This window comes from Sphaerodactylus townsendi, linkage group LG07, assembly GCF_021028975.2.
Source record: "Sphaerodactylus townsendi isolate TG3544 linkage group LG07, MPM_Stown_v2.3, whole genome shotgun sequence".
NCBI lineage: Eukaryota > Metazoa > Chordata > Lepidosauria > Squamata > Sphaerodactylidae > Sphaerodactylus > Sphaerodactylus townsendi.
Window position 1 is genome coordinate 79,863,697 of NC_059431.1, and position 14,338 is coordinate 79,878,034.

General features: G+C 43.3%; 1 protein-coding gene across 1 annotated transcript in view; it reads left to right on the plus strand.

Annotated features, from left to right (window-relative positions):
* The first annotated feature begins 3,708 nt into the window (after positions 1–3,708).
* Positions 3,709–14,338, plus strand: part of SLC1A1 (solute carrier family 1 member 1) — a 59,646-nt gene continuing 49,016 nt past the window's right edge. Inside the window, exon 1 of the mRNA XM_048503886.1 lies at positions 3,709–4,155. Coding sequence (XP_048359843.1) covers positions 4,059–4,155 — 97 coding nt within the window. The 5' untranslated portion in view covers positions 3,709–4,058. The remainder of the gene's footprint in view (positions 4,156–14,338) is intronic.

Sequence of the window (14,338 nt, forward strand, 5' to 3'; positions counted from 1 at the left end):
TTCCACACCAATTGACTTCAACAGACTTTGCATGGAGTAACTCTACTCCACAAGATCACACTGCTAATCACTTATTACTTCTTCCAAGAAGTTAAGGGTGATGTTCCATTTTATCATACTGTGGTGGCGAACCTTTAGCACTCCAGATGTTATGGACTACAATTCCCATCAGCCCCTGCCAGCATGGCCAATTGGCAGATGTGTTTCCTCACTCCTACATTCCTGCTGGGTGACCTTGGGCTAGTCACAGTTCTTCAGAACTCTCTCAGCCCCACCTATCTCACAAGGTGTCTGTTGTAGGGAGAGGAAGGGAAAGGGGCTTGTAAGCTACCTTGAGTCTCCTTACAGGAGAGAAAGGTGGGGTATAAATCCAAACTACTACTACTCTTGTTCTTCTTTGACAAATAGTGAAATTCTAGTTACATCAATTGCTTTGACTGGAGTAAATCTGTACTGTAATCTATTCATAGAATAGTTGGAATTTGACTCCCACCCTATCCAGTCTTTCCAATTCTGTCTTCTCTAAAACTAGCTGTCTATACTTCTTATACCCATTAATTTTCATTTTTAAAAATATGCTCAGATCAGTTTATGAGATGTTGGGTCAAATGTCTGTGCATTCTGAAACTAACTGGTACGGGTCACAAGGCAGAGACAGAAATAACATAATCCTTTATAAAATAAACATAATATTTTAGACAGATTTAATGGATGATTTCCACATGAGAACAGTGGGGGCAATTTTTCTCCACTACAGACCACCAACTACCCCCTTTACACTGTTTCTGAGGGTCCCCATCTCCACAAGTAGCATTTCAAGAGCCATTTTGGACTGCAGCTAGAGGCAGGTGGGGAAACTCATTCTATAAGTGGAAATCACCTGGATTCAAGCCAATGTTTACCCATCTTTATCCTTGTTCAACACCAGACTGTTTAGTTTGCACTTAGAAAGGAGTAAGCTATAGTTTATTTATTTTTCTGTTTTCTTCACTGCTGGTGGCAATGGCAATAAAATAGAAAACAAAGGGACATCTTTATTTATTTAGTGCAACTGATCAGCACATTTGGAAATGAAATATCTTAGGCAAATGAACATATTAAGAGAAATTCCAGGATACACAATGCAATGATCACCTGATCCTTATTAAATATTATGGAATCAGATCTATTTGATATAGATCAGAAAGCAGATTGCCCTCTGGAACAACTAGCTCCACAAAATAAAGTACAGGATGGAGACCAGAGGCTTTGAACCTTCCAGAGAGTTTTAGAAAATTTTGTTTGAAAGAGTTTCTTTGTGACAAATTACTTCTGAAAATATGTTTATCCATAATCTTTTTCTCTCTGAGAAAAAAATTAACCACAGAAGACACAGGCTGGTTTGGATGCATTCGATAGAAAAATTCAGAAGCTTATGACAATGCACTATGCCTTACACCCACTTAGTGATACTGATAGATTATACCTGCCCCAGAGATCTTGTGGCAGAGGATTACTGCAAGTAAAGCAAACAATGAAGGAAGAGAAACATGTGCAGATTATGTGAATGAAAGTCAAAAACAGGCATTGATCAAAGTGAAGAACGGGAATTTACTGAAAGCCCAGCAAACCAAGCAGGAGTACAGAAAAAAAATGTGATTAAAACAAGGACTGAAAGCTGGTCCAACAAAGCATTACATGGCCAGTTTCTGGAGAAGATCAAGGACAAGATGGACAATGAAAAGATCTACTATGATAAAGGAAACTGAATCACTGATCTTAGCCACGCAAGAGCAAGCTAAGAGCAAGATCAAGACCAGAATCGAAAAATTCTCAGATGATGCAAAATACAGATTGTGCAAGGAAGCCAATGAAACTGTAGATCACGTATTCAGCTGCTGCAAAAAGATTGCCCAGACTGAGTACAGAGGCACATCTCAATGGCCAAGATTATCTACTGTAAATTATGCAAGAATTACAATATTAGGATGGATAAAAAATGGTGGGAATATAGTCCAGAGAAAGTCACAGAAAACGAGAAGGTCAAGAACTTGTGGACTTTCGAATTAAAATAGACAAAGTGTTTGCATACAATATACTAGACATTATATATACTGCCCATGGGAAAAACTCTCTCGAGGTGTGTGTCTCTGTGCCATCAGGGTCAAGTCAGCTTGACATGATCTCAAGAGCTTCCAGAAGCCTCAGACTGGAGAGGGGAAGAGGAAAATGGCTCTTGCTGATTTCTCTTTTCTGCTGTCCCATGTAGCCAGCTAGCTGGTGGGAGGGTTAACTGCCTGTCCAGGCCTGAGTCCCTGGCCCTTATGATTGATATTCCCTGGGATTTGCCTGTCCCTTCCTCTTCCAGCCTCCCTGAGGGTTGCCCCACTCTCCCAGGTTGATGGGTGGCAACTAGTGCCAATGGAGCTGGCCTGGCCTCCAGCTTACCCTTCAGCACCCTTAATGGTGATGCCAGCACTCAAAGGTTCAGGGACATTTCACAATGAGACTGTTCCTCCCTCATCAGACCCTACTGGGTCAGGCATGCCACCATCCTCTGGGCTGAGCCAAGATGCAACAGACCAACAGCATGGAAGGTTGACTGACCTGCTGGGTTGGCCAACAGGATTGGGGACAGATTCTGACATATGTGGTCCATTGCCAGGCAGGCTGCCCTAGATGAAGGGATATTCACTCACCAGTGCTTCTGGACCCAAAATGGCAGGATAGATGGAGGAGGCAATGGATTAAATGATATTATCATTGCTGTTGAATGGTCTGAGCCAAGAGGCCTTTGAGGCATTGGCAGAGTTACTGGGGCTTCATTCTGTATGCCACTTATTCCCAGTGACCCTAGGCCAGTGGCAGTAGGGAATTTACCTGTAAATTAGTCTGTCAGCCCCACTTGGACTTTCCCCTTGACAGTTAAATCGTGGGGAAGTAACATAGATGATGGCTCCACTAGCGATTTCCCCTTTTCACATTAGTGATACAAGCTGTTAGCAGCTTACTTTTTCACACAGACTAGTTTACAGGGAAGAGAGTTCCCCCTTACCCCCATTCTCTCTTGGAGCCATGTCTCAAGGTTGGGGTAGAGATAAGGGGATGTGTCTTACTTGAGTTGCCAGAATAACTTGAATTGTCCTTAACCTCCTTGGTTTTCTCATTCTACCTGAGATATACTTTGCCATGCTAGACCAATTGTCTTCAATTCATAGACTGGCACTAGGGCCACCATTTCCCTAATCCCACAATCCTAGCCTTGACACAGTTGAAAACATAACTGGCCCGCTCTTTTCCTGATACATGACTGTGAATGTCATATGACTTCCTGTAACTTTGTTCAGGTGTCCCAGGTATGGACAGGTCTTGTTTCCTGCAGGAACAAAGGTCTGCCTCTTTTCCTTCTCTCACACACCACTGCTGAGGGTGCCATTATTGGGCGGGTAAAAGTTCCAGGACTGGAATTAACCTTTGCAGAGAAAACCCAATCCACATTGGGGGGGGGGGGGGGGGGGGGGGACAATGTCAGGAAAGGAAACTTCTCCAGTCTCTTCAGCCGCTCCACGCGTTCTGTTTGCCATGCTGGTACCTAAGAGTTTCTGGCCATCTGCGGACATGCCCAAGCCAGGCTGCGCTCCCCCCCCCCTCCTTTTCCCACAGCCCTTCAAGGAGGCGGCAACCCGAAATCTCCTCCCACAGGGACCCTCCCAGAACTCGTCGAGCACGCACGGGCGCCGCTGGAGTGGCCAGCTGTGCGTGGCGCGTGGCAGAGGAAAGGGAAGAAAGGAAGAGGGCGCGCGCGCACAACCGCAGTCACGGCTCTCCTGGGCTGCTTGGCGAAACAGGAGCCGCAGAGCCCGGCAGGCGCGGGCAACGGCCGCAGCAAGAAGAGGAGGCGAAGGGTCGGGCGGGAGGCGAGACCTGCAGAGGACCGCGCGCTGCCTCTCCAGCGCACCCTCCAAAGAAACAGCCGCGCGCGCGAGGCCGGCTCCGGCTGCTGCTGAAGCGCCTCTGCCGCGCGCTCCTCCTGCGCTTCTTTTCAACGGCCGCTGATCAGCGGCAGCCCCGGCGCCGTGATGAAGCAAGCCGGCTCCAAGAAGGGAGGATGCGACTGCAAGCGGTTCCTGGCCAACAACTGGCTGCTGCTCAGCACTATCCTCGCCGTGGTTCTGGGTGAGTTGGGGAGACTGTCTTTTCCCCGAGGAGAGGGTTTTGCTTTCATTCATCCATGCGCACCCTCGTGTCAGGAAAGGCAGCCGGGTAGGCTGTTGATTCGAGGAAGCGGGTCTGTCGCTGCCTGTGTGCCTCCCTTTCCCTGAAATGCGGCATCCGTTGGGGTTCTTCGGTCAAATTAGAGATTTCCAATTTGCTAGGCTTTGTGTTTTTCTTTAAAGGTGGTGCTGGTAACCAGGAACGGGGTGAAGTGTGTATGTCATTCTGCTATCTTATAATGAAGAAATTCCAGATAGTCAACATAGCTCTGAATCATGTCTTTCTATTTTCCCTCTACAACCTTTCTAGAGACTGGAGATTTCCCTCTTTGCAACAGATGCATATTATGTCTTTGCAGAATTGATTTAGGGTAGCCAAGGGATGGGTGTGTTCGTTTGTGTGGGGGTGGGGGTGAGAAGGCTGGTATGACAGTCTCACATAGTTCCACATGAAGGTTGATCACCCCTACTGCAATAGCTGAAATATGGGAAATGACTGAATTAAATTATTCATGCCCAGAACGTCCACTGTGGTGAAACTGATTTGGCATTCTTTGACAATGAACTGATTCGGCATTCTTTGAACATTGCTGAAGGGCTGCTGACACAGAACATTGAGCCAAGTCCTAAACATTTTTATCTTAGAAGCAGTTTAATACAACATACTTCATGGGAAGTATGCTTAAGGGCTGTAGACAGCCTGATAAGTTGACACAGATCTAGCCCCACTACAGGTAATTAATCCATAGTCATGAAAGTAATCCTTGACCTGCCCCATTTGAAATACCCAGCACTCCTTCCCTACCCATCTAGAAAGGCAGGATCATTTATTTCTGGAGTGTTTACTCCCGAGTAAATATGTTTAGCATTCCAACATACAGAGAAAAATAAATGCCACCATTATCTGTGAATGGCTATTGCACTGAAGTTGTGCTGCCCTAGTTAAAATATGTGTGCTTGGAAAAGAGTCCTACAAAATTCAGTTGAACTTTCTTCATATGAAGTAGGCTTAAGATTACAGGCAGACAGTGATAGCCAAAGCATCTTTGCACTCAGAAGTAAGCGCCACTGAATTTAGGAAGTTTTCCTCAAGAGTTATTATTCTATTATTATTCATACTTCCCTCAATCTGGAATTTCCCAAGACATCTCTAACACAGAAAATTCTTTCAGTGTAATCATTTGCTAGAGATAGGCACATATTTTTTCACATACAATTAGGCCTATCCTTATGACGTGAATGAATTTCATCATTATCAAAAATAAAGTACACGGTGGTTGTTTCCAACTAGGATTGAACTAAATAATTCATTTCAGTCATCTAATTTACTTGACTGCACTCAGCTATTGGTATCGATGCAGATGTTAGAAGTGTAAATTGTGTTTATTATATCCATCAAATATTAATCTGTTTTAAAATGCCATTGGGAAAGTGTTTCAAACTGACTATGAGTAAATTAACTGAAACAAATCCCTTTGCCACATCTCTAAATGCTAGTTTTCAGTAAGATATATCTTTCAATATTTCAAAATTGAGCTATAAAGGACAATTGTGTGATTTTGTTTGAAGAAATTTGACATTTAATAATGAATTTGATTTTTATACTTTTTCTAAAACTTATTTATACTTATTGTGTCCAACTGAAGCCAGTGAGATTTAGAGATTTAGGTTTGTGATTTTAATTGATGTTTAGAAAAGAAGCCAAGTACACTTAATAGAGAGTAAGTCTTACTTTTGAGTAAATACATATAGAACTGGATTATATAGGTACATATGTGCTCCAGAAAAACATAGAATGATCAGTCATGTTCATACTTTGTTCAGTGACACTCCCAAATAGCTATAGATAGGTTTTCTACTTCTATCAAATTTAGATACTGAGTGACATATTTATGATAAAAGAATGATAAATAATAGTTATATTCATTTTATTTTCCTCTTTAATTTGCAAAAAAAGGTAAAAGTCAGTGAAAAATATGTAATCCTAAACACCCCTGCTAAGTCTGTTGGGCTTGGAAAAGTTTAACTCTGCTTACAGATGCACTGTTAAGTTTTGCTATATCAGTAATAATTAAGTGTGGTTTAATTCTTCCTTGGAAAGCACTATGACATAAAAGTGCTTAGCTGGCTAGATTATGGTCAGAGTTTGCAAATATGAAAAAAACCTACAATACACTTGATCTTAGCCAAAAGGTCGAGAAGCGATTATGAAAAAAACCTCTCCTATATAAATTACGTTTCTTTAATGTTTTAAAATGATCACTGAAAGTTTGAATTTGTAGAGAGTATAAATAATAATTTCTTGATCTTTGTGAGGGTTGATGCAGAGAGACTGTGGGGCAGCTTTTTGCAACATGGGTGTAACTGGAGAGAACTTCCCTTTAATAAAACCAACAAAACTGAACCTTAGTGATAGATAAAACTATCATCAGAAGTGCACATGAACACATGAGGCTGCCTTACAATGTATCAGGCCACAGGTACCGCTGTTCACACTGACATCATAACCCCTGCTAAACTGTGCTTAGAATGATACTGGAATCCACTGTTTACTGGCCTTTGAACATATATATTCTGTATACAGAGTGTGGCCATGCCTCCCCAAGCCCCACCCCCAGCCTCAGTGCTTATAAAAGCAGGTCTCAGAGGACCGGTGACGGCAGTCGCTTCTGGCCTCCATGGAACAGAGGATAGAAGGGACTGCCTTTTTGCTACGTCATTAGCAAAATGTCAGTGGTGAAAGTGTGAAGAGACAGCTAGATACCACCCACCGCAGCAAAATGTAGTTAACAAAACTAAAACCTTCTGGAATTGAAAATGGTCTCAGTTTTATTGGTACAACAACTGAAAGAGCCTTGGCACAGCATGAAGCAATGCATCCCTGCATCGGCCGACCTGCTTGCCAGCCAATTTACTCCACCCTGCTGAATAGGGGAGATACTGTAGGATGGCAGATAGCAGGATTCCACATGAGCTATTTGCCATGGAATGGTTTTTCCTGCCACTTGAAAGTGAAGGTGCCTTGACAGCCCCAAGCTGGCTGTGCCCCCTGTAAGCCCTTACCCCAAAATCCAAAGATGGGCAAAATGGGCATGCAGGCCATTTGTCCCCCCAAAAAATGGATCTCACCCCATAGTGATACTGTCACAAGAGGTGTGCATGAACTCCACCCAGCTCCTAACAAAGTTCCTACAGCTGCAACCAAACTTTTAGGTTGTGCCAAATACAATGCAGCCAGAGATCTTGATCCCACTCCAAAAAGTGGACTCTGGTCAATTCCTTGTTGGAAGGAAATGTCTGGGCGACTGATCTGATAGCTGCCTAGGGCTTCAATCACCTTGCCCATCTTGCAGGTGATCTTCCTCTTGATCAAATCCATCTTCTCTGGGCCAGCCACCCTGTGCCATGAACACCTTTCCAGTCAGTCAGACTGAAAGAAAACCAGTGTGGGGAGTCTGGCCTTCAAATCAGCCTCAACCCACCATGTTAAGTTATGGCCCCTGGTCGTGGATCCATGATCGTTCCCACTCAGATATGTTACTAGTTTATCCAGGGGTCCCTTCCAGTGAACACAGTGAAGAATTGTCGGCACCAGTGCATGCCATTGCATTCCTTGATATCCAATCTACATGAGCTGCTGTGAGACCTCCAGATGCTGTCCCCAGCCAAGAGACGCAGCATAAACTCCTGTCCAATGGATGATGCAGTGCTTGCAGATTCAAACCAACTTCTGATGGGCTGCTAGAGTGAGATACCAAAAACTCACTGCCACTAAGGAATAGGAATGGAAGGTGGATGGAGCAACTTACCATTATGGGGGATCCCAAGAGCCCAGAGCTTGACCAGGAAGGGGTCTGGGTGGCAGTTCACCTCAGATGCCAAACTGTGGAACCTCTCCTCCTGAAAGTGAGAGAAGGCATCTACGATGCTGTTACCAATGTCTGCTACATGCTGCATTGAGAAAGTTATATTGGCAACCAAATGGTAACCAAATTGGCAACCAAATTGGCAACCAAATCAATATGTGTACCAAGCGCATGAGCTGTTTGGACTGGAACATCTCCTTATGATGACCCAGTCACAACTTGGTTGTTGCACCAGAACCAGACCTTTCTATTGTGAAAGTGCTTGTGCCAAATGACAACTGAAGCCAATATGGGGAAAAAACTAGGAACACAAGGTTGCATGAAATGCTGGAGCCCACACAGTGGGATGGCCATGGGTGACCAACACTTCTTGTAATAAAATTTGAATCAAATTCTGTCAGCAGCATCAGACTGTACTTGGATTGTGGATCCCAAGTCTAAAGGTTCCTGCCAAAGGGAAGCCTCATTAAATTTGGACAGGAAGGTGAGCCAGGTCCTGAGATCCTCTTTCATGCCCTTGGTCAATCTAAAGTGGTGGTGTGAGGCTGAGGTACCTGTGGTGGTCCACGTGAGGTAAAGTTCAAATGCCCAGTGAGAGACTGGAATTCCCTCAGCATACACTTTTCACAGGGCAGCTGTTGGAAGGCCAATTGGATGTCATATTTTGCTATAAGGGTGCTACCTGATCTAACAAGGCACACGGCATGATCAAAGGAGGTATATTTTATGTGTGGAATTCCAGCAGGACTGTATCATTGACTGAGAAGCCCCTGGAATATGTCAGATGGTGTATCAACCAGAACCCACCAGGTGCTTTTTTAGATACTATGCCTGAGGAGGACTTATGTAGGTTAGATATTGGAGGAGCAGCAAAGGGTCCCATGATCCAGCCAGCTGAACGTTCCTTTTCTATTTTTGCTGTCACAATGTTGGGCAGATTTCAAATTGCCCAAATCCATAAGGATTTGAGGGCTGGTGAAAGGAATTCAGAACCTCTGAGTGAACCCCTCCCACAGATAAGTAACACCTGACTTAAATAGGTGCTGGGTAAGGAAAAGGGGAAGAACCTTGGTGCTGTCTGGGGTAAAAGCCAGCCCCCATCTGAGCCCTGAAGGCTCAATTTCTGGAGTCAGGAATATGGGCTACAATGCTATTGGGCCAGTGATGAAGGGAGGGGGAGCTTCACACAGGGCATGAACTGCCCTGCGCGCCCCCCATGTGACTGCAATGGCGGTGCCCGGGGCAAGCCACCCCAATATCCCCATTGTAGCTTCACAGCCTCCTATAATTGGAGCTCCCCTCTCTCTTCTGGAGAAAGCTATTGAGAGGGTCTCCAGTTACATCCCCAAAGCATGAGCTCCCTGGCCAAGGAGAAGATGAGGACAGAAGATCCTGGGGTGTGAACATAGGCAGTACTCACAACCATGGTCAAACTTGCAATGGGCCCACTGGCACCTTCCCTGTTTAAATTTCCAGTAGGCCACATGGGAAGGCTGACATTTTATGCCCAACTTTCCTACTGTGGTTGAATCAGATCTGCCCTGGATATCAGCATCCAGGGCTTTTTGTTGATGAGGTCTCACTGGCCTTCTTACTGTGAGACATCCTCTTATGAAACATTTCATCATATTCCATAGGAGCCACCACCCCAGTGAGTGATCTGGCCTGTAATGCATTGGTAAGATGGGGGAAGTACTTGGTGATACACATCAAGGTTAAAATGAATTTTATAAGAGATGCAAAGAGGTTACCACTCAGTCTCTTTACATTGTCTTTCTTGTAGTATTGAATATAAGCAAGATTGCGCTGTACATCCCTTAGTTTGTGATAGCAAATGCTGTGATTCCAAGGCAGGGAGATGAGGGGTGGGAACTAACATACTTTATGAAGACCCATATTTTGAAAACTGTTAGATTTATGACAGCTCAATCCAAAAAGGGGGGTAGTTTTGCCTCAGCAGGGCATGGCACAGCCCCACTGCCTCCAAAGAGGTTCCCAGCATCATGGGCTGTAAGAAGAAAGGAAAAACTGGGGAAAACCTTTGATCAAGCCGCAAGCCTCCTATGCAATTTAGTGGGCTGTGCCACATGTCACTGAAAGAAAAAGGGGGTATTTCTGGGCTAACTAAAGTCAGCTCCACCCTTGGGAATGCCCCCATTGATGCTGGCATAGGCTTCTGAGCTACATGAGCACCAGTGCAGCTGCAGTATTCATACCTGGGTGCTGTGAAGCTGCGCTACTCCATATGGCGTATGTGGCATCTATGCATGCAGTAGGGTTCCACTGGTTCCACAGCCCTTTCACCCCCTCCCCCTTCTGGATTGCACTGTTAATAAGTCAGATGAATTACATGCTACAGTTAAATTCAATTATCCCGATAAGCTTGCTTTCAGTAGCTAGTAAGCTTTACGCAAGGTACCTTATGATACGTCTCACTGCCTGGTCCTCTTCAGTGCTAGGCCCGGAAGAGATAGGATATGCCACAGGTAAATCCACCCCTATGACCATTGTCTTCGAGTATTTTAAATCATTTGGCGGATGAAATGTACATGCCACTCCAAAGTGGGAAACTCCTTGCGGCTTTCACTAGATCTGAAATGCGCATTTCGACTCTATCCCCAGGAAGTCAGCTGTGGGAAAAATTGAGCAGTGTTGGGAATAGACCAGAGGCCATTACTGTTTTCAACTTATTCGCTCTCAGTTGTATTCCTCAACTACCTGTCGTCAGTTACGATTGATTGTGATCGTGCGTAGCCGCCTAACTTCACTATAGTTTCCTAAACAAAGGGAGTCAAAAGCAGGGTTGTATTCTTGCCTCCTCTCACCTGTTCCCGATCTTTATTTTGTTTAAACGACCTTGCTCCTCATTTTATTCTCAGACTTCGAAAGGTCATGCACCCATTTTGGGACAAAGACCCACATGTGCACTTCTCTTCAATGCAGGCGACACTGTGTTACTGTCTGCGGTCCATAGGTGGGCCTCGCAAAGACTACTTCTACAAGCCTTTGCTGGACGTACGTGCACAAACAGTGCCTTGTCGACACTATAATTATAACAAATCGTCAAAAGTGGTGATCTTTTAGAATTCAAAAACCTCAGCGGAACTCAGCGTGGAGAAATACAACGCAGTACATTGATTGAACAGGTTCCATTCATATACCCAGATATTTAGGAATCACCTTCCACCATTCCTTAACCTGGAACCTCTCATATCCACCAGACTCTCAATACAAGAGTAAAACCGAAGTGTTGGCAATATCCAGATTTTTTCACACCAAGAGGCGGTCAATTTTTCCCTGCCGCGAATGGAAGTTTTTTCAGATTGGCTTGCAAAACTACATCGCCACAATACTACTTTACGGAGACTCCAATCTAGGGGAGCAAAAGCCCGGCTGATGAAATTAGGAGAGTGTTCCAATCTTTGTTTTATTGTCGTTTATTGGGTCTTCCAAACTCAGTCACGTATGACAAGTTGCTTTGTGCTTAGAAACCGGAGCCAAGGCGATTTTTTTTCGAGGTTTGAAAAGCTTTCTTTGTTTTAAATACTGGCTTCGGGCTTTCATTTTTTAGAGGCATTCCTCCCGCAGTAAGCAGTCCTGCATGGACATGTATCTTCTGTTAGCGTTTACCCACTTCCACTCCACCTGGCGCACACCAAAATTATCAATCAAATAGAAGCAACATAGGTGTATCTTTTGACCAACTCCTATTTCTGGATGGATGAAGAAGACAGGCTTTTCGAGTTTTGGAAACAAGCGTTACTTTCATGACATTGAAGGGCAGCTTCCTCACAGCTGGAGCCTGCAGAACTTGTTCATCCCGACATTTTATGGCATTTCACCACCATTGCCGGGTTTCATGCCTAAATATCTGAGTAATTTAATCAATCCACATCTCCATTAGATATTTTATGCTTGCTCAGCTTTAATGTGCTACCAAACTGCCCAAACAAAGAGGCAGATATCATGGCATCCCGACAGGAGAACCTATACATGGGCTGTGGTTCCTGCGCCAGCTTGGCCTAATTGAAACAACTGAACACATGCTCCCTTCATTGTAAAGATTTGGCAGTCTACTGCGATTGCTTTTTCTTAGAGGGCCATCTTGAAGAAATTTTCAGTGAGATCAGACAAGGAAATAGTTTCATACTTGCTTAGTGACCATCATCCCCACACTACTGAATCAGTTGCCAGGTTTTTAACAAAGGCACTTGGATCAAGGGTGAAACCTTTGTGTAAATTTTAGTCAATTGGTTTTAACATAATTTGTATTTTACCACTTTTTATATGCCATTAAAGGTATTGTATTTGTATTTGTTTGTAAATTCAATTATCCCCTTCAAACATAAGCAACTTTTGTAAGTACTTGGGCTCTGTTTGTGGTAATTATGTTCCTTTTTACACATTGTCTAAGCCTGAGGAAAAGCAAATATCTATAAACTAAGTAGGGAAAAGTTTATTTTGTAAAAAAAAGCAAATTTCTATAGTTTATTTTTAATTAATGAACAAAGAAGACTGCAGAAAGTATGCTGCATTTTACATTTTACATTTTTGTTACATAGTTAATTCTGCTGTGCTATGTTATGTGTCTGTGCAAAGAGGTTATCTCAACAGTCCATACCAAGTGTCTTAACTATCACACTTTTGCTATTGATGGTTGTTTAAGTACTCATTAACAGCCAATAGTGTTACATTGGATGAGTTAGTAACCTTGCTGCAGGCAAGGGGGGCATGTACTTTGCTTCTGTCCCCCTTTCTTCCTTTAAAGGTTAGATTATAGCTTGCTTCAGATGTTTATCTCTTGCATTTAATGAATGTACATAGCATACAAGAGAGTTTTAGCATGTCTTCTGTCTACGTCTTCTGTCTTTACACATTAAACTGAACATTTGCAAAATAGGCTGTGCCACATGAATTATGTGTCCTGAAGAAGTCAGAGTCCATATCACTTGAAGGAACATACATGTTTAATCTTTCACACCTACACACGTTTTTGGTAGAGGCCCAGCTAGAAATGGGGGCAAGGGCAGAGAACATGATCAGTGAGCACACAGGAGTATAGATGAAGGGGGTTGGACTTGGTGGCCCTTAGGATCTCTTCCAACTCTCTGATTCTAACATCTGGAGTGGCTACATATGTGCTCCAGTGCATGAGAGGGAATAGCACTGTGCCTTTAGTTTAAAGCTGGTTAATGTCAAGGCAAAACCTGGAAAAACACCTTTGGTTCATTTCAGCATCCTGTTCAGCTGCCTTTATTTTGTTCAGTTTTTCTCTGCAGTGAAGTGAAGGTTCACTGCCTTGGGTAGAACTAACAAGACTATGTATTATACTAGTCTTAATTCTGTGGAATGTGAAGCTGTCACTGTGCATTCTGGACACTTGAGTTGTGAGTTCAAACTTTTACACTATTCCATTGCCCTTGATCTGTGATATCACATGCTATCTGTTTTAATGCTATGAAACCATATTCCAGGCAGCACATGAAATGGCAGCAGAGTTGCTGGAAGAATTATATTTTTACTGTAGTTTGGGTGCTTGGAAAATGCAGTATCATTGACACAGAAGTGTTTCCCGGAGGGAAGATGACTGGGTTCTGCACAACAAATAAAGAACAGCTGTGTATTTGTTTCACTATGAACTGATAATCTGTAAAAGCCCTGAAAAATGATTGGAATGTTGTTCTGAAATGTACTGTAAAGGGGAAGCAGGAGCTGTCCATGGTAACAACATAAGATTCTGGGGGATGTAAAAAAGGAAACAAGATGGTACAAGAAATTAAGTTAACAATGAAGAGAACAAGGTAACTGGTCAGCAAACAAGCACAGAAGCAGGAAAGATACATCCCTCGTTTGCCACAAGTAGCATTGTAAACTCAATTAGGCCTCTCAATGGAATCTTACAAAAACCAGGAAACTTGAACATAGTCTTCCAATAACTTTAAAAAATTCCTGTTCATTTCATTAGAATTTGTTCTCATGCAGTGCTCTGAGCTGTAAATTATTAATCCCTTAACCAGCCATGCCATCGTCTATGAAAGCTTATGCTAGAATAAAAACTAATTAATCTTTGGGGCGTTACAATAATTCTTGTTATTTTTCTAGCACAAAAAGGTACCTGTTTAGGCTAGAAGGAAAACTGAGAATTGACTTTCCTGATCTTGTACATGGGAGCTGAAAGATATAGTTCTACCTGCCTAATCCCCATCATTCTTATTTGTTGGTTTTCTTGACATCATGATTTGGGAGCAAGAAATTTTAATACCCAATGGAGGAAGGTTG